This window comes from Oncorhynchus masou, chromosome 2 (genome assembly GCF_036934945.1).
Source record: "Oncorhynchus masou masou isolate Uvic2021 chromosome 2, UVic_Omas_1.1, whole genome shotgun sequence".
In the NCBI taxonomy this organism is placed as follows: domain Eukaryota; kingdom Metazoa; phylum Chordata; class Actinopteri; order Salmoniformes; family Salmonidae; genus Oncorhynchus; species Oncorhynchus masou.
The window spans coordinates 20,380,106-20,402,212 of NC_088213.1; the positions used below are offsets into that span (position 1 = coordinate 20,380,106).

The window sequence follows — 22,107 nt, forward strand, 5'->3', positions numbered from 1 at the left end:
ACTGGGAATGTGATGAAAGAAATAAAAGCTGAAATAAATAATTTTCTACTATTATTCTGACATTTCACATTCTTAAAATAAAGTGGCAATCCTAACTGACCTAAAACAGGTAATTTTACTAGGATTAAATGTCAGGAATTGTGAAAAACTGAGTTTAAATGTATTTGGCTAAGGTGTGTGTAAACTTCTGACTGCAGCTGCTTTACGCAACAAAAAAATATATACTTTTTGCACAGTAGGCCTATTTATCCTGGTCCATCAAATCTTATCAGTGACAGACGCCGAAGGCAAAGACGAACATTGTTTGAGACTGTGGGCTTTCCGTCCCAGATGACCATCCCCTCTGCCATTCCATTCCTACGTTGACACATTCAGAGCTAGCCGAGCTAGCTAGGCAGCAACAGTTCAACTAGGCAGAGGTAAAACAGGGTGTGTTTCACACAAATGGCTCAACATTTACAATGAAGAAAATTAAATCACCTATATCTTGACGACCACTGCGTGCTCAATGACGGTCTGCCACGGTCTCAGCGATTGACATGGAGTCTTGTGATAAGGTAAAGACAGATTTTCTCTGCGAAGTAATGACGGAACCGATTATGTCTGGTAACGGCACAACTGGCTTTAGTTAGCTAATGGGAATATGAAGCTAGCTAGCTAGGCCCAAAACGTATCTGCAGGTAACAATGTCCCTTTAATGTTTTAGAAGTGTCCGTGAGTTTATCCGATGTTTTATTATTGTCAATGATTTGTCATCTAACTAGATCGCTAAGTGTAAGTAAAGAGAAGTGAACTAGCTAACTGGCTAACTAGCCAGTTAGCTAAGCAGCTTTTATACGCTTGTCATTTTGGATGGCCAATATCTCATCTATTCTCCCTGATATGCTGATCTATGTACTAGATATGTTTTAATTGAGGCTAACTATATTGAGAATCTAACTAAACTAGTTACAGTACCTATACTGTCACAATGTGTTGACATTAATGACAGTTCATGTCAACATATCGGTTGACATGAACTGACTTAGGTATCTGGTGAACTTTGATGTTTGACACACCGTTAAATAACTAGCTAGATAGTTATTATAATACGGACCAGGCTAAGTTAACTAGCTAGGTAGTGACCAGTTACCAGAAACTTCCAGTCTGCAGTGAGTGTGTGGTATATTGTTGACAACTAACTAGCCAGCTGACTCGCTCTGGAGAAATGTCCGGTTCTTTTGCATTTGAATCACATTCCATTTAGTGTCTCCTGCTGCGCATAGAGTAACTTAACTATGATGCAAGTTAGCTACTCTATTATGTGGTCTGACTTACTGTAAGTGCCCATTTAAAATGTCATATTTTTCACTCGGCTTAATTCCATGACAGTAAATGGCACCATAGTATAGGCCACAGAAGGCTGCCATCTAGTATACTGCAGGGTATTGTTTTCAGCTGGCTATTTCTTGAACTGAGTTGTTGGTTAAGGGCTTGACAGTAAGCATTTCACAGTAAGGTCGACACCTGTTGTAATCGGCGCGTGTGACAAATAAAATGTGATTTGATTTGGATGAAGTCCTCCTGTGTCACCATCAGATGCCACATAGGCTGAGTTTTGGTCCACAGTGATGTGATGATGGTGCATGGGAGATTCAAGGACCCAAGATGGTTTCATGCTTGTGACTTTAATATATTTTTCAAAATGTAGTGTACATGCACACACTCGAGCTCGCTCATCCACCCACCACTCTATTGCTCCCTCTCTTGCCCCCTCCCATTCAACAACAGTGAAGAACAATACAACTTCTCTCTTTCCAGCTGAGAATGTTAGAAGACAATGAAACAGAGACAAAAGCTTGAATGGACAAAGGGTTTGATGGTTGATGGCCCAGTAGTCCCACCCAGTTTTGCCAGGCCAGTGCTGCCCTGGCTTTTTCACCACACGTCTGGAGCTGAGCTCCACTTATAGGAGCAATTAGGGTTAAGTGCCTTGCTCTAGGGCACATCTACAGATTTTTCACCTAGTCGGCTCAGGATTCGAACCATCGAACTTTCAGGGTGACTGGCCTTACCCTCTAACCGCTAGGCTACCTGCTAATGCATCTTCCATAATTGCTGCTATTCTCTCTCTTCCTCGCTCTAACACGCATACACACACACACACGCCAACCTGCAGCCTTTTCCACAATCGCTGCTATTCTCACTCACATCCCAGGCGCTAATCAATCAATCACATACAACTCCGTCTGAACAAACAACCTACACCTTCACACCAGCAGAATGGAGAATGGCACCCAGAGTTAAAGAACCCAGACCTGGACACAGCCAGGGACTTCCTGGCTGAGTCTCCCCCAGCCAGGGCGCACATGTTTGGAGTCTCTTTTCCCTGGTGGACTAGGGCTGGAGTCATATAGCAACTGACTCTGTTGTAACTAGTTGTGTAATTGGCTTATCCTGGTTGGGCCACCATCCTCACTCCTCAACTGATCCTCTCAGGCCTAATCCTGTAACTGTCTCCCCTGTCACCTATAGCCAGGCCTACCTCCTGTAACGTCACCTATAGCCAGGCCTACCTCCTGTAACGTCACCTATAGCTAGCCAGGCCTACTTCCTGTAACGTCACCTATAGCTAGCCAGGCCTACTTCCTGTAACGTCACCTATAGCTAGCCAGGCCTACTTCCTGTAACGTCACCTATAGCTAGCCAGGCCTACTTCCTGTAACGTCACCTATAGCTAGCCAGGCCTACTTCCTGTAACGTCACCTATAGCTAGCCAGGCCTACTTCCTGTAACGTCACCTATAGCTAGCCAGGCCTACTTCCTGTAACGTCACCTATAGCTAGCCAGGCCTACTTCCTGTAACGTCACCTATAGCTAGCCAGGCCTACTTCCTGTAACGTCACCTATAGCTAGCCAGGCCTACTTCCTGTAACGTCACCTATAGCTAGCCAGGCCTACTTCCTGTAACGTCACCTATAGCTAGCCAGGCCTACTTCCTGTAACGTCACCTATAGCTAGCCAGGCCTACTTCCTGTAACGTCACCTATAGCTAGCCAGGCCTACTTCCTGTAACGTCACCTATAGCTTGCCAGGCCTACTTCCTGTAACGTCCCTCACCTAAAGTTTAAATTTACCAACCTCTCCTCTATCAGCATCCTTGTCATCTAAAGTAACACAGCCAACCCCTCTGTTTTGTGTAACTAACTTCACGTAATTATCTAAAGTAACCAGCTCTCTTTAGAGTAGTCCTAACCATCAAACCTCATATGGAAACAAAGCATATGGTTCATTTAAAATGGCATATTTTTCACTAGGCTTAATTCCATGACAGTATATGGCACCATAATTTAGGCCACAGAAAGCTGCCATCTAGTATACTGCAGTGTATTGTTTTCAGCTGGCTACGTCACCCCTAGCGCTCTGTGTTGACCACTCAGGACCCCTGGATCTATCAGATGTCAGCCCACACTGCCCACGGACAGTACAGTAGCACTGGGAAACAATGGCGGTGTGTGGTGTGTGTTCACTGCTGTACTGATGCTGGATTCATACATTCCGACCCTGGCTGGGAGAATGGAGTGTCTTTGTGTCGTGAACTCGTGTCAACTCTCCCTCTTCCTTTCCTCCTCTCAGAATGAAAGGGGGGGATGAGGTTGATCTATCCTCTGACCGCAGCTGCCCGCCCCAGTGATAGGTCTGGACTCCATCTCAAATGGCACCATATTGGGCTCTGGTCAAAAGTAGTGCACTATGAAAGGAATAGGGTGCCATTTGGGACTCAAGCAGCAAGTCCCGACGTGTCAGCTGGGTAGGAACGCCTGTGATTCAGTCAACATGATGTCAATGGTCAGTCTTGATAAGAGGTGAACCGAGATAAACAGTCCAATGGTCATGACTTAGTAGTCAGACCCAGTTCAGTGTTTCCATATCAGTGTTTAAAGTCCCCTGAAGCAGCATTCATCAGGACTACAAACACACATTAATTCAATTGATAGCAAAATGTGATTTGGTCGGAGCAACAGAGCAGGGTGGGGGGATGAGGAGAGGGAACAGTGGGGAGGGGTTGTAGAGATGGTCTGTGTTTCTTCAGTTTCACCCAGAACCCACCCAGGCCCACCCATCCATCCAGACAGACAGAAAAGCTCATTGAGAGTGCTTTGACAACATTCCTTTCAGACACTGAGCTGTTGACCTGTATTTCCCAGCTTTGACCCAGGCTGTCACCCTGTTGCTGTCCCATCTAGTGGCCTACATTATCTTTCCACTCTTCCAATCCACTGATGATACCAATACTAGAGCAGTAGGCTGCATCTCATCTGACCTATCCAAACCCTGGAGGACATTGTTTCAAACAATGGATAATTGTCATCCTTTGTATTTTATTTTCAGAGAGGTAAGCCTCTGTTGATTTGACATGGTACTGTGGTTTGTGATGTGTCGGCGAGCTGTACAGGTATGTTTGACAGATACTTTGTGACACATTTTATGATGGATATTTTATGACTAGAGGTCGACCGATTAATTAGGGCCGATTAATTAGGGCCGATTTCAAGTTTTCATAACAATTGGAAATCGGTATTTTTGGGCGCTGGCTTGCCTATTTTTTTATTTTTTTTGAAATGGCAGGCTAGTTAGCGCGCGCTAATAGCGTTTCAAACTTCACTCGCTCTGAGCCTTGGGGTGGTTGTTTCCCTTGCTCTGCATGGGTAACGCTGCTTTGATGTGGTGGCTGTTGTCGTTGTGTTGCTGGTTCGAGCCCAGGGAGGAGCGAGGAGAGGGATGGAAGCTATACTGTTACACTGGCAATACTAAAGTGCCTATAAGAACATCCAATAGTCAACGGTTAATTAAATACAAATGGTATAGAGGGAAATAGTCCTATAATTCCTAGAATAACTACAACCTAAAACTTCTTAGCTGGGAATATTGAAGACTCATGTTAAACTGAACCACCAGCTTTCATATGTTCTCATGTTCTGAGCAAGGAACTTAAACGTTAGCTTTCTTTCATAGCGCATATTGCACTTTTACTTTCTTCTCCAACACTTTGTTTTTGCATTATTTAAACCAAATTGAGCATGTTTCATGATTTACTTGAGGCTAAATTGATTTTATTGATGTATTATATTAAGTTAAAATAAGTGTTCATTCAGTATTGTTGTAATTGTCATTATTACAAATACATTTTAAAAAATAAAATAAAATTGGCCATTTAATCGGTATCGGCCTTTTTGGTCCTCCAATAATCAGTATAGGCATTGAAAAATCATAATCGGTCGACCTCTATTTATGACCTGTATTATTTTGACATTTCATCACAGCCTTCCTCCCCTCCACACCCACACACACCATACATACCACACCACACACACATACATACCACACCCACACACACCACACACACACATACATACCACACACCACACACACACATACATACATACCACACACACACACACATACATACCACACCCCCCACACACACACACACATACATACCACACACACACACACACGCATACCACAAACCACCACCTCCTCTGTCCCTGTGGCATGATGGCAATAGATGTAGGCCCCCAGAATGAAATAGAACAATTGAATTAAAGGATCTTTGTGGGTAGGCTGTGTCCTAGTTGACATTGTCTTTAGAGACCTTATGTAACACATAGTTGGCTACTAGTGTAATCTCTCTGGGAAGAATGAGCAGCTAAATATAGCTGACCCATAAAGTCCTCCTGAAGATGCTGGGTGACTGAGTCATTACCACCCCGGCTCTGCTGGTTGCTCTCTGGTGGCTCTGAGGTGAAGTTTCCCTAGGTACAGATCTAGGATTAGCTAGATCCAGGACAGGAGAGGACCTGACTGGACAGGAGAGGACCTGACTGGACAGGAGAGGACCTTACACCCCAATCCTAACCTCAACCAATAGTGGGGGAAATGCAAAACTAACTCAAGATCAGCATCTAAGGGGCACCTTCAGGGCCAGAGGAAAGGAATGTCTCGGGACAGAATGCTGATGGTAGGAGTGCTACCTAGTGTTTAATGTTAGTGGTAGCTGGTAGGGAGAGGGGCTCTTTGGATGAAAGGGGCAACAAATGTTTACCAATGAAGCATAACAGTTCCAAGGCACTCCCTAAAAATGCTGTATTGTGTTGGCATAACTTAATAGGAAGGGTTAGGCTGAAAGCACAGGCATTGGACTGTGTGTTCTAAGGCCCTCCGTCAGTCATGTTCTCTGAGTACAAGGAAACAGTACTCTGCTCTCCACACTACTCTGATCAGTGTCAGACCAACCAGGAAGTGTTTCTATTGCACCAGGTTACATGTTGCTGTGTCTGTCTGCTACACTCACATGTCCCCTGATCACACTGCTCTAAGGTCAACACTTTGTTATGCTTTCATCGGCTGTGACCGACTTGGCACCCTATTCCCTATATAAGTAAGTAGCCTTGTCCACATTAAAACAGCCCATAGCGCAGGAGCCTATCGCCTGCTTCGTTAGGCAGCTTGATGTACTGTAGGTAGCCAGGTAGCCTAGTGGTTAGAGTGGCTAACCAGCATGTAGCCTAGTGGCTTATGGTTACTAGTTCAGCCAGTAACCGAAAGGTTGCTAGATCGAATCCCCGAACTGACAAGGTAAAAATCTGTTGTTCTGCCTCAGAACAAGGCAGTTAATCCACTGTTCCTAGGCCATCATTGTAAATAAGAACCAATTCCTAACTGTCTTGCCTACTTAAACAAAGGTTACATTTTAAAAAATACCCCTGGGCAGGATGCTATTCTATGTGCCCTGGTCAAAGTAGTTCACTATTGTAATAAGGTGTATTTTCAGAGATCAGCCATTGACTCCAACTCTCCATTCTCAGACCCAGTGAAAAGTTGTTTCTCTTGTTGCCAGTTTCATTTGTTGTGAAGGAACCAGTTCTGTTTTGGCTGTGTCGTGGAGATGATGCCAGATGAAGTCATGAGTTATGTTAATAATTAGTCTAGCCTTGGCACCCTATTCTATTCTCGCTGGGTGAAGCAGCGAGCTGCTCCTTAGGTAACAGGCCTACTCAGACTTTGTGGTCCAGTCATATAGCTTAGGGTCGTCGGTCTCTTAGTCAGATATCAATGTTTACTACTGACTGACAGCCTACTCTCCAGTCCTGTGTGATTGATCTTAGACCTAAATGTCTATGGATTGTTGATGGATCATTGATGTCACCCCTTGGGTTACTAAAATAACTACGTTCCAGGAAGACTTCACACAGTGATTGTGCTGTCAGTACCAGCTGATCTTTGTCATTGTATGTTGATTTATCCCTGATTGACCCACAGTCCTGAACATAACCTAATATGGGTCCACTTTAACTGCTCTTATTTTGGCACAAAAGTGAGAGGTCTATCACTCCTGAGTCTGTCTGGTGCGTTGCGAGGTGATCCTGTCCTCTCCTGTCCTGTCAGATCCTCTCCAGTCAGGTCCTCTCCTCTCCTGTCAGGTCCTCTCCTCTCCTGTCAGGTCCTCTCCTCTCCTGTCAGGTCCTGTCAGGTCCTCTCCTGTCAGGGTCCTCTCCTGTCAGGTCCTCTCCTGTCCTGTCAGGTCCTCTCCTCTCCTGTCAGGTCCTCTCCTGTCCTGTCAGGTCCTCTCCTCTCCTGTCAGGTCCTCTCCTCTCCTGTCAGGTCCTCTCCTCTCCTGTCAGGTCCTCTCCTCTCCTGTCAGGTCCTCTCCTCTCCTGTCAGGTCCTCTCCTCTCCTGTCAGGTCCTCTCAGGTCCTCTCCGGTCAGGTCCCTCCTCCTCCGGTCAGGTCCCTCCTCTCCGGTCAGGTCCTCTCCTCTCCTGTCAGGTCCTCTCCCTGTCAGGGTCCTGTCAGGTCCTCTCCTCTCCTGTCAGGTCCTCTCCTGTCCTGTCAGGTCCTCTCCTCTCCTGTCAGGTCCTCTCCTCTCCGGTCAGGTCCTCTCCTGTCAGGTCCTCTCCTGTCAGGTCCTCTCCTCTCCTGTCAGGTCCTCTCCTGTCAGGTCCTCTCCTCTCCTGTCAGGTCAGGTCCTCTCCTCTCCGGTCAGGTCCTCTCCTCTCCTGTCAGGTCCTCTCCTCTCCTGTCAGGTCCTCTCCTCTCCTGTCAGGTCCTCTCCTCTCCTGTCAGGTCCTCTCCTCTCCTGTCAGGTCCTCTCCTGTCCTGTCAGGTCAGGTCCTCTCCTCTCCTGTCAGGTCCTCTCCTCTCCTGTCAGGTCCTCTCCTCTCCTGTCAGGTCCTCTCCTCTCCTGTCAGGTCCTCTCCTGTCCGGTCAGGTCCTCTCCTGTCCGGTCAGGTCCTGTCAGGTCCTCTCCCTCCCTGTCTCCTGTCAGGTCCCTCTCCTCTCCTGTCAGGTCCTCTCCTGTCCGGTCAGGTCCTCTCCTGTCCGGTCAGGTCCTCTCCTGTCCTGTCAGGTCCTCTCCTGTCCTGTCAGGTCCGGTCAGGTCCCTCCTCCGGTCAGGTCCTCTCCTCTCCGGTCAGGTCCTCTCCTGTCAGGTCCAGGTCTCCTCTCCTGTCAGGTCCTCTCCTCTCCTGTCAGGTCCTCTCCTCTCCTGTCAGGTCCTCTCCTCTCCTGTCAGGTCCTCTCCTCTCCTGTCAGGTCCTCTCCTCTCCTGTCAGGTCCAGGTCCTCCCTCTCCTGTCAGGTCCTCTCCTCTCCTGTCAGGTCCTCTCCTCTCCCTCAGGTCCTCTCCTCTCCTGTCAGGTCCTCTCCTCTCCGGTCAGGTCCTCTCCTCTCCGGTCAGGTCCTCTCCTCTCCTGTCAGGTCCTCTCCTCTCCTGTCAGGTCCTCTCCTCTCCTGTCAGGTCCTCTCCTCTCCTGTCAGGTCCTCTCCTCTCCTGTCAGGTCCTCTCCTCTCCTGTCAGGTCCTCTCCTCTCCGGTCAGGTCCTCCGGTCAGGTCCTCTCCGGTCAGGTCCTCTCCTGTCAGGTCCTCTCCGGTCAGGTCCTCTCCTGTCCGGTCAGGTCCTCTCCTCTCCTGTCAGGTCCTCTCCTCTCCTGTCAGGTCCTCTCCTGTCCTGTCAGGTCCTCTCCTGTCCTGTCAGGTCCTCTCCTCCTGTCAGGTCCTCTCCTGTCCTGTCAGGTCCTCTCCTGTCCGGTCAGGGTCCTCTCCTGTCAGGTCCTCTCCTCTCCTGTCAGGTCCTCTCCTCTCCTGTCAGGTCCTCTCCGGTCAGGTCCTCTCCTGTCAGGTCCTCTCCTCTCCTGTCAGGTCCTCTCCTCTCCTGTCAGGTCCTCTCCTCTCCTGTCAGGTCCTCTCCTCTCCTGTCAGGTCCTCTCCTCTCCGGTCAGGTCCTCTCCTCTCCGGTCAGGTCCTCTCCTCTCCTGTCAGGTCCTCTCCTCTCCTGTCAGGTCCTCTCCTCTCCTGTCAGGTCCTCTCCTCTCCGGTCAGGTCCTCTCCGGTCAGGTCCTCTCCGGTCAGGTCCTCTCCGGTCAGGTCAGGTCCTCTCCGGTCCGGTCAGGTCCTCTCCTGTCAGGTCCTCTCCTCTCCTGTCAGGTCCTCTCCTCTCCTGTCAGGTCCTCTCCTCTCCGGTCAGGTCCTCTCCTGTCCGGTCAGGTCCTCTCCTCTCCTGTCAGGTCCTCTCCTCTCCTGTCAGGTCCTCTCCTCTCCTGTCAGGTCCTCTCCTCTCCGGTCAGGTCCTCTCCGGTCAGGTCCTCTCCGGTGTTACGAATCCCTTTTGGCCCGACAGCCTAGGGGGGATGGTAATGAGACTCGTAACATAACTCTTGCAAATTATTATTGTGACAAAGGAAAAGTGTGAACGAAATAAGCACGACAACTGAAATCTACCGTCAAACTCTAGGTTTATTTATAAACACACGGTAATGGGGGGAGCAGGAAAAGGGGCTGAGCTGGACCCAAGGAAAGAAACAATAAGTATTCAAAAACACCCCTAAGCTAGACTAGCCTACTTTAACAACAGCTAACTAACTAACCAAAAATACAGTGGGTGGTCCGCCCAGTTCTAACTAGTGTATTTAACAAAGTTCACCTACGGGTAGTGTATGCCCATGGGCGACTTGTCTTGGTTTCCCCCTTTTCCACCAGCAATCAAACACCATAACCGAAAACAATACTCACAGGTGATGACAAAGTGCTATGAGGTGCTTAAACAAAAGAGAGGTTAAGACACAAAGCGAGAGTGAAACACAGAGACCTACAGACATGGCATTTACAGAGAGATTGAGCTGAGCTGAGCTGCAGAACAAACAAATGATGGGGTTTTTAAACCATGGGGAAAGAACTGTGATAGGTTTAGGAAATATGAGGAGGTGTGTCTTCTGATTGATGATTGATTGGGGAGTGATGATTTTCACCTGTGAGGGGAGAAGGAGAGAAAAGAAACACACACACAGGATACACACACACAGGATAACTGTATCCGTAACACTCCCACCCTTAAAAGAGCAACCCTAGGGGTTGCGACTACAGTATTTCAATTAATACTCCCAACAAAGCAACAACCTTGCAAAACATGCAGAAATCATTTTCACACACGAGACAAAGCATCTGCCAACACATTATCAGAACCCTTTTTGTGGCGGATCTCCAAATTATAATTTTGTACAATCAGCGCCCAACGCATAAGGCGCTGGTTCTGGTTGTACATTCGGTGGAGAAAAACTAAGGGGTTATGGTCAGTATATACAATCACGGGTAGGGCACTGGAACCAATATATACTTCAAAGTATTGCAGAGCCAACAACAAAGCAAGAGCTTCTTGTTCTATTGTCGCATAGTTTGTTTGACATTTATTAAATTTACGTGAAAAATAACAAACGGGATGATCCACTCCACTCTTGTCCTGCTGCAGTAGAACAGCACCAGCACCTCTGGCACTAGCATCTACCTCAAGTTTGAACGGTTGTTCAAAATCAGGAGCAGCAAGTACAGGTGTACTACATAAGAGTGCTTTCGCTGATTCAAAAGCTCTCTTACAATCAGGGGACCACTCAAATGATCTAGCCGGACTAAGCAAATCGGTCAATGGAGCAACTACCGCAGAGAAATTTTTACAGAAGCTACGGTAGTAGCCAACCATCCCTAAAAAGCGGCGTAGCTCTCGTCTGGTGGTAGGTGCAGGGAATGCAGTTATAGCCAAGACCTTGGCATCAACAGGGCGCACCTGTCCATGCTTCTCAGAGGTATCACACAATCCATCCTCTTGATCAACCTCTTTGAACAGAACAGTGTTCGACAAATCTATCTCATCACCCTCTTGTCGTGCCTGAGCACGAGTGACGGCACAAGCGGGGAACACATGTGGATAATTCTGTGCCAGCTCATTCGAGAGAGAGTGGTCACTTTTATCCAATACTTCCAATACGGGTACTACCTTTCCTCCGGCAATATCGTTACCCATTATGAAGGTCACACCTTTCACTGGCAACATAGGGCGTACCCCCACTCTGAATATTCCACTGATTAACTCAGAGTGTACTTTCACAAAGTGCAATGGCACTGGGACAAAACCCATTTCAATACCCTGCACTAACACACTGGAACCACAGTATGTATCATCAGATAAGGGCAACACATCAGACAATATAAACGACTGCGCCGCACCAGTATCTCTAAGGATTTTAACCGGACGCTGAGACGCTTCGTCATTCGTTAGGGACACAAACCCCTCGAAAATGAATGGTTCATAACTGCGGTCGGGGACTGAGACTTTCAAACTACAGTTACCCTGAGGCACCTGTTTTGTTGCAGACCTCACAACCGTACGAATTAGAGCAACACCTGTTGGTGGCTTGGCACGAAGAGACATCCCTTGTTTGCGTTTAAGCAGGAAGCAATCATTAATCATATGTCCTACTTTATGACAATAGAAACATCGACGCTCATTCTTCTGGCGTGCTTGACATACTACTGCTGGACGACTAGGACTAAAGGTAGGAAACTCAGTAGCTCTACTCTCAGTTTGAGCCGAAAACACACTCTTGTGCGTCAACACAAACTCGTCTGCCAACACAGACGCTTCTGCCAGGGTGGATACTTTCTGTTCGTTTAGGTAAACTACAATGCGTTCGGGTAAGCAATTTTTAAACTCTTCCAACAAGATTAACTCCCGGAGAGAGTTGAAATCAGTTACCTTACTAGCAGCATGCCATTTATCAAACAGATTTCCCTTGTCTCTAGCAAATTCCACATAAGTCTTACTAGAAGACTTTCTATGAGACCTAAATCTCTGTCGGTATGCCTCAGGCACAAGCTCATAGGCACGAAGAACAGTAGCTTTGACCACTTCATAATTCAAACTGTCCTCCAGAGGTAGCGCTGACAAAACCTCTTGGGCTTTACCAGTTAATTTACACTGAAGTAATAGGCACCAAACCTCTTCAGGCCATTTCAATGCTACGGCTATACGCTCAAATACACAAAAATAGGAGTCAACCTCTGACTCTCTGAACAAAGGTACTAAGGCAATCTGCCTACTAATGTCAAACGTGTTTGAGGACACAGCAGGTGAGGACGGCTCACAAACAGGCACAGTAGGACCGGAGGCTAGCCTCGCTGTCTCTGCCTCAAGTTCCATCTGGCGCATTTTGAACTCCAACTGCCTTTGTTCTCTGTCTGCCTCAATTTTACACATCTCCAAATGCCGTTGTTCTCGTTCTTTTTCTGCCTCTATTTTACACATCTCCAACTGGAGAGTCTCTCGCCTAATTTGGGCTCTCTCTTCCACCTCCAGTTGGAACTGTGCTAAACGGACATCCCTCCTGGCATCACCATTTGACAGTGGGGAGAGTGGATCAAAATGGGACAATGTGGCTGGTGTTTTAGCCTCTCCCTCATTATCAGACACCAATGGTCTTACAGGAGCAGCAACATCCGCTACAGGGGTAGTAGGCTCAGGCAGCGGTAACACAAGCACCTGCTCTTCCAACAATACATTTAATACTATCCGTTTCACCTCCGCCTTAACTAAACTCTGCGGAATCGATACTGAATAATGGTCAGCCAAGGTCATTAAATCAACTCTACGACATTTGTCAAAAACCTCCCACGAAGGGTTATCCAAAAAAGATTTCAAATCAAAAGTAGTCATTTTTACACTACTTCACAAGTGCCAAAGGAAATAGCAAACACTAATGCTACTTCAGCTATGACGCTCAACACTGAACTATACCACTACAACAATCTACATGAGCGGCATGGGTGTCAGTTATGACAGATCCCGGATGAGCCCCCACTTATGTTACGAATCCCTTTTGGCCCGACAGCCTAGGGGGGATGGTAATGAGACTCGTAACATAACTCATGCAAATTATTATTGTGACAAAGGAAAAGTGTGAACGAAATAAGCACGACAACTGAAATCTACCGTCAAACTCTAGGTTTATTTATAAACACACGGTAATGGGGGAGCAGGAAAAGGGGCTGAGCTGGACCCAAGGAAAGAAACAATAAGTATTCAAAAACACCCCTAAGCTAGACTAGCCTACTTTAACAACAGCTAACTAACTAACCAAAAATACAGTGGGTGGTCCGCCCAGTTCTAACTAGTGTATTTAACAAAGTTCACCTACGGGTAGTGTATGCCCATGGGCGACTTGTCTTGGTTTCCCCCTTTTCCACCAGCAATCAAACACAAACACCATAACCGAAAACAATACTCACAGGTGATGACAAAGTGCTATGAGGTGCTTAAACAAAAGAGAGGTTAAGACACAAAGCGAGAGTGAAACACAGAGACCTACAGACATGGCATTTACAGAGAGATTGAGCTGAGCTGAGCTGCAGAACAAACAAATGATGGGGTTTTTAAACCATGGGGAAAGAACTGTGATAGGTTTAGGAAATATGAGGAGGTGTGTCTTCTGATTGATGATTGATTGGGGAGTGATGATTTTCACCTGTGAGGGGAGAAGGAGAGAAAAGAAACACACACACAGGATACACACACACAGGATAACTGTATCCGTAACACCGGTCAGGTCCTCTCCTCTCCGGTCAGGTCCTCTCCGGTCCGGTCAGGTCCTCTCCTCTCCTGTCAGGTCCTCTCCGGTCAGGTCCTCTCCTCTCAGGTCCTCTCCGGTCAGGTCCTCTCCTCTCCGGTCAGGTCTTCTCCTGTCCGGTCAGGTCCTCTCCTCTCCTGTCAGGTCCTCTCCTCTCCTGTCAGGTCCTCTCCGGTCAGGTCCTCTCCGGTCAGGTCCTCTCCGGTCAGGTCCTCTCCTCTCCGGTCAGGTCCTCTCCGGTCAGGTCCTCTCCTGTCCTGTCAGGTCCTCTCCGGTCAGGTCCTCTCCTCTCTGGTCAGGTCAGGTCCTGTCAGGTCCTCTCCTGTCCTGTCAGGTCCTCTCCGGTCAGGTCCTCTCCTCTCCGGTCAGGTCCTCTCCTCTCCGGTCAGGTCCTCTCCGGTCAGGTCCTCTCCGGTCAGGTCCTCTCCTCTCCGGTCAGGTCCTCTCCGGTCAGGTCCTCTCCTCTCCGGTCAGGTCCTCTCCTCTCCGGTCAGGTCCTCTCCGGTCAGGTCCTCTCCGGTCAGGTCCTCTCCGGTCAGGTCTTCTCCGTCCGGTCAGGTCCTCTCCTCTCCGGTCAGGTCCTCTCCTCTCCGGTCAGGTCCTCTCCGGTCAGGTCCTCTCCTCTCCGGTCAGGTCCTCTCCTCTCCCAGGTCTCCGGTCAGGTCCTCTCCTGTCCTGTCTCCGGTCAGGTCCTCTCTCCTCTGGTCCAGGTCAGGTCCTCTCCTCTCCAGTCAGGTCCTCTCCTCTCCGGTCAGGTCCTCTCCTCTCCGGTCAGGTCCTCTCCTCTCCGGTCAGGTCCTCTCCGGTCAGGTCCTCTCCGGTCAGGTCCTCTCCTCTCCGGTCAGGTCCTCTCCTGTCCGGTCAGGTCCTCTCCTCTCCTGTCAGGTCCTCTCCTCTCCTGTCAGGTCCTCTCCTCTCCGGTCAGGTCCTCTCCGGTCAGGTCCTCTCCTCTCCGGTCAGGTCCTCTCCTCTCCGGTCAGGTCCTCTCTGGTCAGGTCCTCTCCTGTCCTGTCAGGTCCTCCTCTCCGGTCAGGTCCTCTCCTCTCCGGTCAGGTCCTCTCCTGTCCTGTCAGGTCCTCTCCAGTCAGGTCCTCTCCTCTCCGGTCAGGTCCTCTCCGGTCAGGTCCTCTCCGGTCAGGTCCTCTCCTCTCCGGTCAGGTCCTCTCCGGTCAGGTCCTCTCCGGTCAGGTCCTCTCCGGTCAGGTCCTCTCCTCTCCGGTCAGGTCCTCTCCGGTCAGGTCCTCTCCTCTCCGGTCAGGTCCTCTCCTCTCCGGTCAGGTCCTCTCCTCTCCGGTCAGGTCCTCTCCTCTCCGGTCAGGTCCTCTCCTCTCCGGTCAGGTCCTCTCCTCTCTGGTCAGGTCAGGTCCGGTCAGGTCCTCTCCTGTCCTGTCAGGGTCAGGTCCTCTCCTCTCCGGTCAGGTCCTCTCCTCTCCGGTCAGGTCCTCTCCTCTCCGGTCAGGTCCTCTCCTCTCCGGTCAGGTCCTCCCCTGTCAGGTCCTCTCCTCTCCGGTCAGGTCCTCTCCAGTCAGGTCCTCTCCTCTCCGGTCAGGTCCTCTCCTCTCCGGTCAGGTCCTCTCCGGTCAGGTCCTCTCCTCTCCGGTCAGGTCCTCTCCTCTCCGGTCAGGTCCTCTCCGGTCAGGTCCTCTCCTCTCCGGTCAGGTCCTCTCCTCTCCTGTCTGTGACGTCTGTTTCTGACTGCCTCTGTCTCTCCTTGCAGGATGTGAAACTGTCAGCCGAAGTGGAGCCGTTTATCCCACAAAAGAAAGCCCTGGAAGGAGCGCTGGTCACCATGAGCTTGTCTGGAGGAGAAGGAGGAGGGGGGGTAGAGCCCACCCCAATCCCCAGCTACCTCATCACCTGCTACCCTTTTGTCCAGGAGAACCAACCCAACAGGTAGACACATCACCCTACATCTTATAGTCCCTAGATCATGCAGCCTACACACTAAGGGCAGGTTTCCTGGACACAGATTAAACCTAGTCCTGGATTAAAAACCATATTCAATGGGGAATTTCTGAGCACATATCTTTTCATTCAAAACTAGGCTTAATCTGTGTCTGGTAATCTGACCATAAGAGCCTGAGGTGCGACTGTCACTGATATAATCTGTATTGGAACTACCCAGCCGCTGACAGTTAGCCTAGCATTAGCTCGGAAAGAATCTCCATGGAGTCCCGGAATATTCCTGTTTCTGACCCTCCTCCAGGAATGTGCCTGTGTTCATGTCAGTGGGAAAACTGATGGGGTCTTCCTTCTGATTCACCTAAGGAAACCCCCATATACCGTGTGAGTGTTACACACAGCTAGGCTGTGAATGATCAGTTACCACCCAGGGATGTGATTAGGGCAGAAAAATATACCAGGCACTCTGATTTTTTATAAAAACACACCAAAAACAGGTTACCATGCTTTGTAACGTTTCAAAAATCAAGAAATGTGATATTACTCTTTCATTTTTTGTGACTGGATTTTTTAACCAAAATTTAATAGACAAATTGTTGAGTTGGCCCTTTAAGGGCGGGAGGTTACCTTGGTGTGTGAGATTTGGGATCTGACTCTTTGCTATCAGTTGAAGCAACAGACTCAAACTAATGTTGAAAAACTACTGAACTTGTGAGCAAAACAATGTAAATAGCCAAGGAACACAAGGACAAAGTCTCACTTTGTAGACGTTTGTGGAAAGAATACCAACCTTTATGCCTGTGCACAGTGCCTCCAAAAATGAATCTATCAGCATTTCACTCAGTGAGCTCAGCTGTGCCAGATGGGACATACAGTTGAAGTCAGAAGTTTACACACACCTTAGCCAAATACATTTAAACTAAGTTTTTCACAATTCCTGACATTTAATCATAGTAAAAATTCCCTGTCTTAGGTCAGTTAGAATCACCACTTTATTTTAAGAATGTGAAATGTCAGAATAATAGTAGAGAATGATTTATTTCAGCTTTTATTTCTATCATCACATTCCTAGTGGGTCAGTTTACATACACTGAATTAGTATTTGGTAGCATTGCCTTTAAATTGTTTAACTAAGGTCAAATGTTTCAGGTAGCCTTCCACAATAAGTTGGGTGAATTTTGGCCCATTCCTCCTGACAGAGCTGGTGTAACTGAGTCAGGTTTGTAGGCCTCCTTGCTCATACACTCTTTTTCAGTTCTGCCCACACATTTTCTACAGGATTGAGGTCAGGGCTTTGTGATGGCCACTCCAATACCTTGACTTTGTTGTCCTGAAGCCATTTTACAACTTTGGAAGTATTTTTGGAGTCATTGTCCATTTGGAAGACCCATTTGTGACCAAGCTTTAACTTCCTGACTGATGTCTTGAGATGTTGCTTCAATATATCCACATCATTTCCCCTGCTCATGATACCATCTATTTTGTGAAGTGCACCAGTCCCTCTTGCAGCAAAGCACCCCCAAAACATGATGCTGCCACTCCCGTGCTTCACGGTTGGGATGGTGTTCTTCGGCTTGCAAGCATCCCCCTTTTTCCTCCAAACATAGTGATGGTCATTATGGCCAAACAGTTCTATTTTTGTTTCATCAGACTAGAGGACATTTCTCCAAAAAGTATGATCTTTGTCCCCATGTGCAGTCGCCTACCGTAGTCTGGCTTTTTTATGGCGGTTTTGGAGTAGATGAACCAGACTTGTGGAGGTCTACATTTTCTTTTCTGAAGTCTTGGCTGATGGGCGGCAGGGTAGCCTAGTGGTTACTGACTTGTCTAGTTAAATAAAGTTAAAATAAAATTTATTTAGATTTTCCCATGATGTCAAGCAAAGAGGCACTGGTAGATCTTGAAATACATCTACAGGTACACCTCCAATTGACGCAAATCAGAAGCTTCTAAAGCCATGACATTTTCTGGAATTCTCCAAGCTGTTTAAAGGCACCGTCAACTTAGTGTATGTAAACTTCTGACCCACTGGAATTGTGATACAGTGAAATAATCTGTCTGTAAACAATTGTTAGAAAGATTACTTGTGTCAAGCACAAAGTAGATGTCCTTAACCAACTTGCCAAAACTGTAGTTTGTTAACAAGAAATTTGTCGAGTGGTTGAAAAGAGTTTTAATGACTCCAACCTAAGTGTATGTATACTTCAGACTTCAACTGTAGGATTGATATTTCTTTGTGGAATTAGCAGCTTTGAAACAAAATAGTTGAAGTACTTTAAAAACAGATACTGCAACATTTTCTGAACACTAACTCACATGTGCTTATACTTGACTTTGGACTTTTTATTCAGGAATGTAATGCTCCCACTGTAGAGCCCTGCACATTGACCACCCGCCAATGGGGTTGGTGAAATATACATTTTTACCCGCAGGTGTTGGGTGTTAATTTTATGCCCTGGATGTGATTGAGAGCTGTCGACCTGTGTGTGTGTCCTGTGCGTTTCTCTTTGTCAGGGGTGATCTGCCTCATGCTGCACGTTCGTTTCCTTCCTGTCTGTTTTGAATAGCAGGAAGTGGTCTCTCAAGACCACTGGCTGTTAAAATGTCAGCTGTGTGTGTGTGGCTGTCACCTTGTCAGCACACACACACACACACACACAGTCAGCTTTACACTGATATCAGCAGTGTAACAAGCTTTGTCTTAGTTTGACACAGTTTTCTCTGGCCTCCTACGGGTATATTAGTCCTAATATGTTGCAGTATATTCATACAATCATCACTACACCAGTCATTTGTTCTCTCCCTCCCCTCTACAGACAACAGCACCCCATGTATAGCGGAGGAGGGGACCTGCGCTGGCAGCAGCCCAACCCCAGCCCAGGTGGTCCGTACCTAGCTTACCCCATCCTGTCCTCCCCCCAGCCTCCAGTCTCCAACGACTACACCTACTACCAGATCATGCCTGCACCCTGCCCCCCCATGATGGGTTTTTACCAGGTAGGTAGCTGAAATGTTAGGGGGTTAGAGGCAGACCAGTAGTCAGAAGGTTGCTAGTTCAAATCCTGGGCGAGGAGAATTAGCAACCCGGAGGGCTGCTGGTGTCAGATCTCAGGTACTATTCACCTTCAATGTGCCCTTTCGCTTGGTAGGTAGTGGAGTGTGTTGTTTTTGGGAGAAGAGGTTTACAAGACTAGTAGCCTGAAGAAATGGTTAGGAGAACAGAAGAAGTGGAGGATAAATGTTCATTGTCACAGGTACTTTTCATTGCCAATGTGCCCTTTAGCATGGTAGGTAGTGGAGTATGTGTGAATGTTTGTCACAAATGGAAAATACAGTTGTTCTGTTCCTCTACCAGCCCTTCCCAGGAACGTACGCCGGGCCCCTGCAGCCTGGCGTGGTAAACCCTATATCAGCTGACGTCAGCGAGAGACCGGCCCCTCTAGGACAGGCGTTTGGACTCGCTAATCAGAGAGGTGGGAGGGGCATGGTCAGACCTGCCGTTCTACCCAAGGTAAGAGGTTAGGGGTCAAACATGTTATTCTGCTGGTCTACCCTAATGCAAGGTGCTCAGGTCCATACTTCATTTTTACATTACTGATTACAATACATGTATCACTAGCCACTTTAAACTATGGCACTTACATATGAGATGAGTAATGTAGGGTATGTATATACTGTACTCGATACCATCTACTGCATCTTGCCTATGCCGCTCTGTACCATCACTCATTCATATATCTTTATGTACATATTCTTTATCCCTTTACACTTGTGTGAATAAGGTAGTAGTTTTGGACTTGTTAGTTAGATTACTCGTTGGTTATTACTGCATTGTCGGAACTAGAAGCCCATGCATTTCGCTACACTCGCATTAACATCTGCTAACCATGTGTATGTAACAAATACATTTGATTTGATCAATTAATACCATCAATGAATTCATTAATTAATACCATTAATTGGGTCATATAACATCAATATACAAAATGATGTTTAATGTTATTATAGTCTATGTTCTATCAGCAGCAGCAGGTGGGGCTGTGTCAGTCCCTGAGGGCCAGAAGGCCCCCCATGAGGACTGTGGCTGTCCAGAAGGAGGTGTGTTCCTCGGGGCCAGATGGACGGCCCAAGACAGTCCTACTGGTGGACGCTGCCCAACAGACTGGTACGTTTATAACCGGTAACATACTAGTACCAATACTAGTACACTGTAGTACTAGTTGAGCCCAGGGTTTGACTCAGGTTTGCATTGCCAAACCCCTGTATACTGGTCTAAAGTATGTCCACAGATGAATGACGGGCCTAACTCTTCTCTAACTTCTATACAGGGTTGTGTACTGACTGTATGTGCCTGACTGTGGTCTAAGCCTTCATTACAGTATAAAGGCTTTACATAATGAAACTACACAGTCAACCACAGAGCATATAGATCCTACTGAGCTGAGAGAACAGGTTTACAATGATTACGCTTCATCATACTGAGACACTATGGCTACGTTTACACAGGCAGCCCAGTCTATTTATTTTATTGACCTAATTGGTCTTTTGACCAATCAGATCAGCTCTGAAAAAGATCTGATGTGAAAAAATCTGATGTGATTTGTCAAAAGACAAATTAGTGGAAAAAAACATCACAACTGGGTTGCCTGTGTAAATGGAGTCTATGATACCCATCCTGCTGGAAAGACAGTAGGAATGTAGAGTTTCAGGTTGGAGAGGTCTACTCTGCACGTGTGCAGTACGTGTTGTCTTCTGTGATACATCTGGCTGGGGGAATAATGCCACTTTTTTTTTTTTTTTTTTTTTTACCTTTATTTAACCAGGAAGGGCTCATGAGATTAATGTCTTTTTCAAGAGCGCCCTGGCCAAGATAGGCAGCACCAAGTCATTACAACAAAAATTACAGACAGACAACATGAAAAACTACAAGTAATCTAGTAAAAACCATTGAATTCACCAGGAAGGGCTCATGAGATTAAAATCTCTTTTTCAAGAGCGCCCTGGCCAAGATAGGCAGCACCAAGTCATTACAACAAAAATTACAGACAGACAACATGAAAAACTACAAGTAATCTAGTAAAAACCATTGAATTCACCAGGAAGGGCTCATGAGATTAAAATCTCTTTTTCAAGAGCGCCCTGGCCAAGATAGGCAGCACCAAGTCATTACAACAAAAATTACAGACAGACAACATGAAAAACTACAAGTAATCTAGTAAAAAACATTGAATTCACAAGAGTATAAAACAGCAAATTAAAAATATTGACAGGTCAGTGAATCGGCCTCAAAATCCTTCATCAGTGATTTAAAAACACCAATCGGGACAAGTTCTTCCAGTTTAAAAGTATTTTGTAAGGCGTTCCAAGACGATGGCGCAGAGTACGTAAAAGCCCTTTTACCAAATTCAGTTTGGGACATTTGGAACAGTTAGCAGGATAAAGTCCAGCGAACGAAGAGAGTACCCACCACATTTCTGAACAATAAAAATGCCCAAATAAAAGGTAGTAAACCCAAAATGGCTTTGTAAATAAAAGTATACCAGCGACTGAGCCTACGAGTGACTAGAGAAGGCCAGCCAACCCTGGTATACAAAGTTCAGTGGTGCGTAAGGGTTTTAAAATAAATTTCAAAGTGCCATGGTAAAGAGTGTCAATTGATCTCAAACACTGAGCGGAAGCATTAATATATAAAATATCCCCATAGTCTAGTAAAGGCATAAATGTAGCTGACACGAGCCTCCTTCTGGCATCCTAAAATAAAATCCCAATTTCAGCTTCAATTTTTTTGTAAGTTGTTGTCATCAATTAAAATTCCAAGATATTTATGAGGTTACAACCTCAATCTCCTTGCCCTGACAGGTAGTAATAGGTTAAAGGTTCAGAGGTCTATTTCTTGCATTAGAAAACACCATTAGTTTAGTTTTGTCAGTATTGAGGATAAGCTTCAATTGACACAAGGTATGTTGAACAGTATAAAAAGCAGTTTGCATGTTCTGGAAAGCTTTTGTAAGAGACGAGGCACAACAGTAAATAACAGTATCATCAGCATAAAAATGAGGTTGTGGATTTTGGACATTTTGTCTAAATCATTTATATAAATAGTGAATAAGAGAGGACCAAGTACAGAGCCTAGGGGCACACCATTCAAGACAGACAATTTAACAGACATAAGCCCATCAAATTGAGTGTACTGAGTTCTATCAGACAGATAGTTAGCAAACCATGCAACTGCATGCTCCAAAAGACATACACTTGACAATCTCTGCCTTAGTATA

The 22,107-nt window shown here is 46.9% G+C and overlaps 1 protein-coding gene across 1 annotated transcript in view; it reads left to right on the top strand.

The window, feature by feature from the left end:
• The first annotated feature begins 313 nt into the window (after window positions 1-313).
• secisbp2l (SECIS binding protein 2-like) overlaps window positions 314-22,107 on the top strand; it is a 39,235-nt gene continuing 17,441 nt past the window's right edge. Inside the window, 5 exon segments of the mRNA XM_064990200.1 lie at window positions 314-557; window positions 15,648-15,823; window positions 18,649-18,829; window positions 19,188-19,343; window positions 19,841-19,997. Of these exon segments, the coding sequence (XP_064846272.1) occupies window positions 540-557; window positions 15,648-15,823; window positions 18,649-18,829; window positions 19,188-19,343; window positions 19,841-19,997 (688 nt within the window). The 5' untranslated portion in view covers window positions 314-539.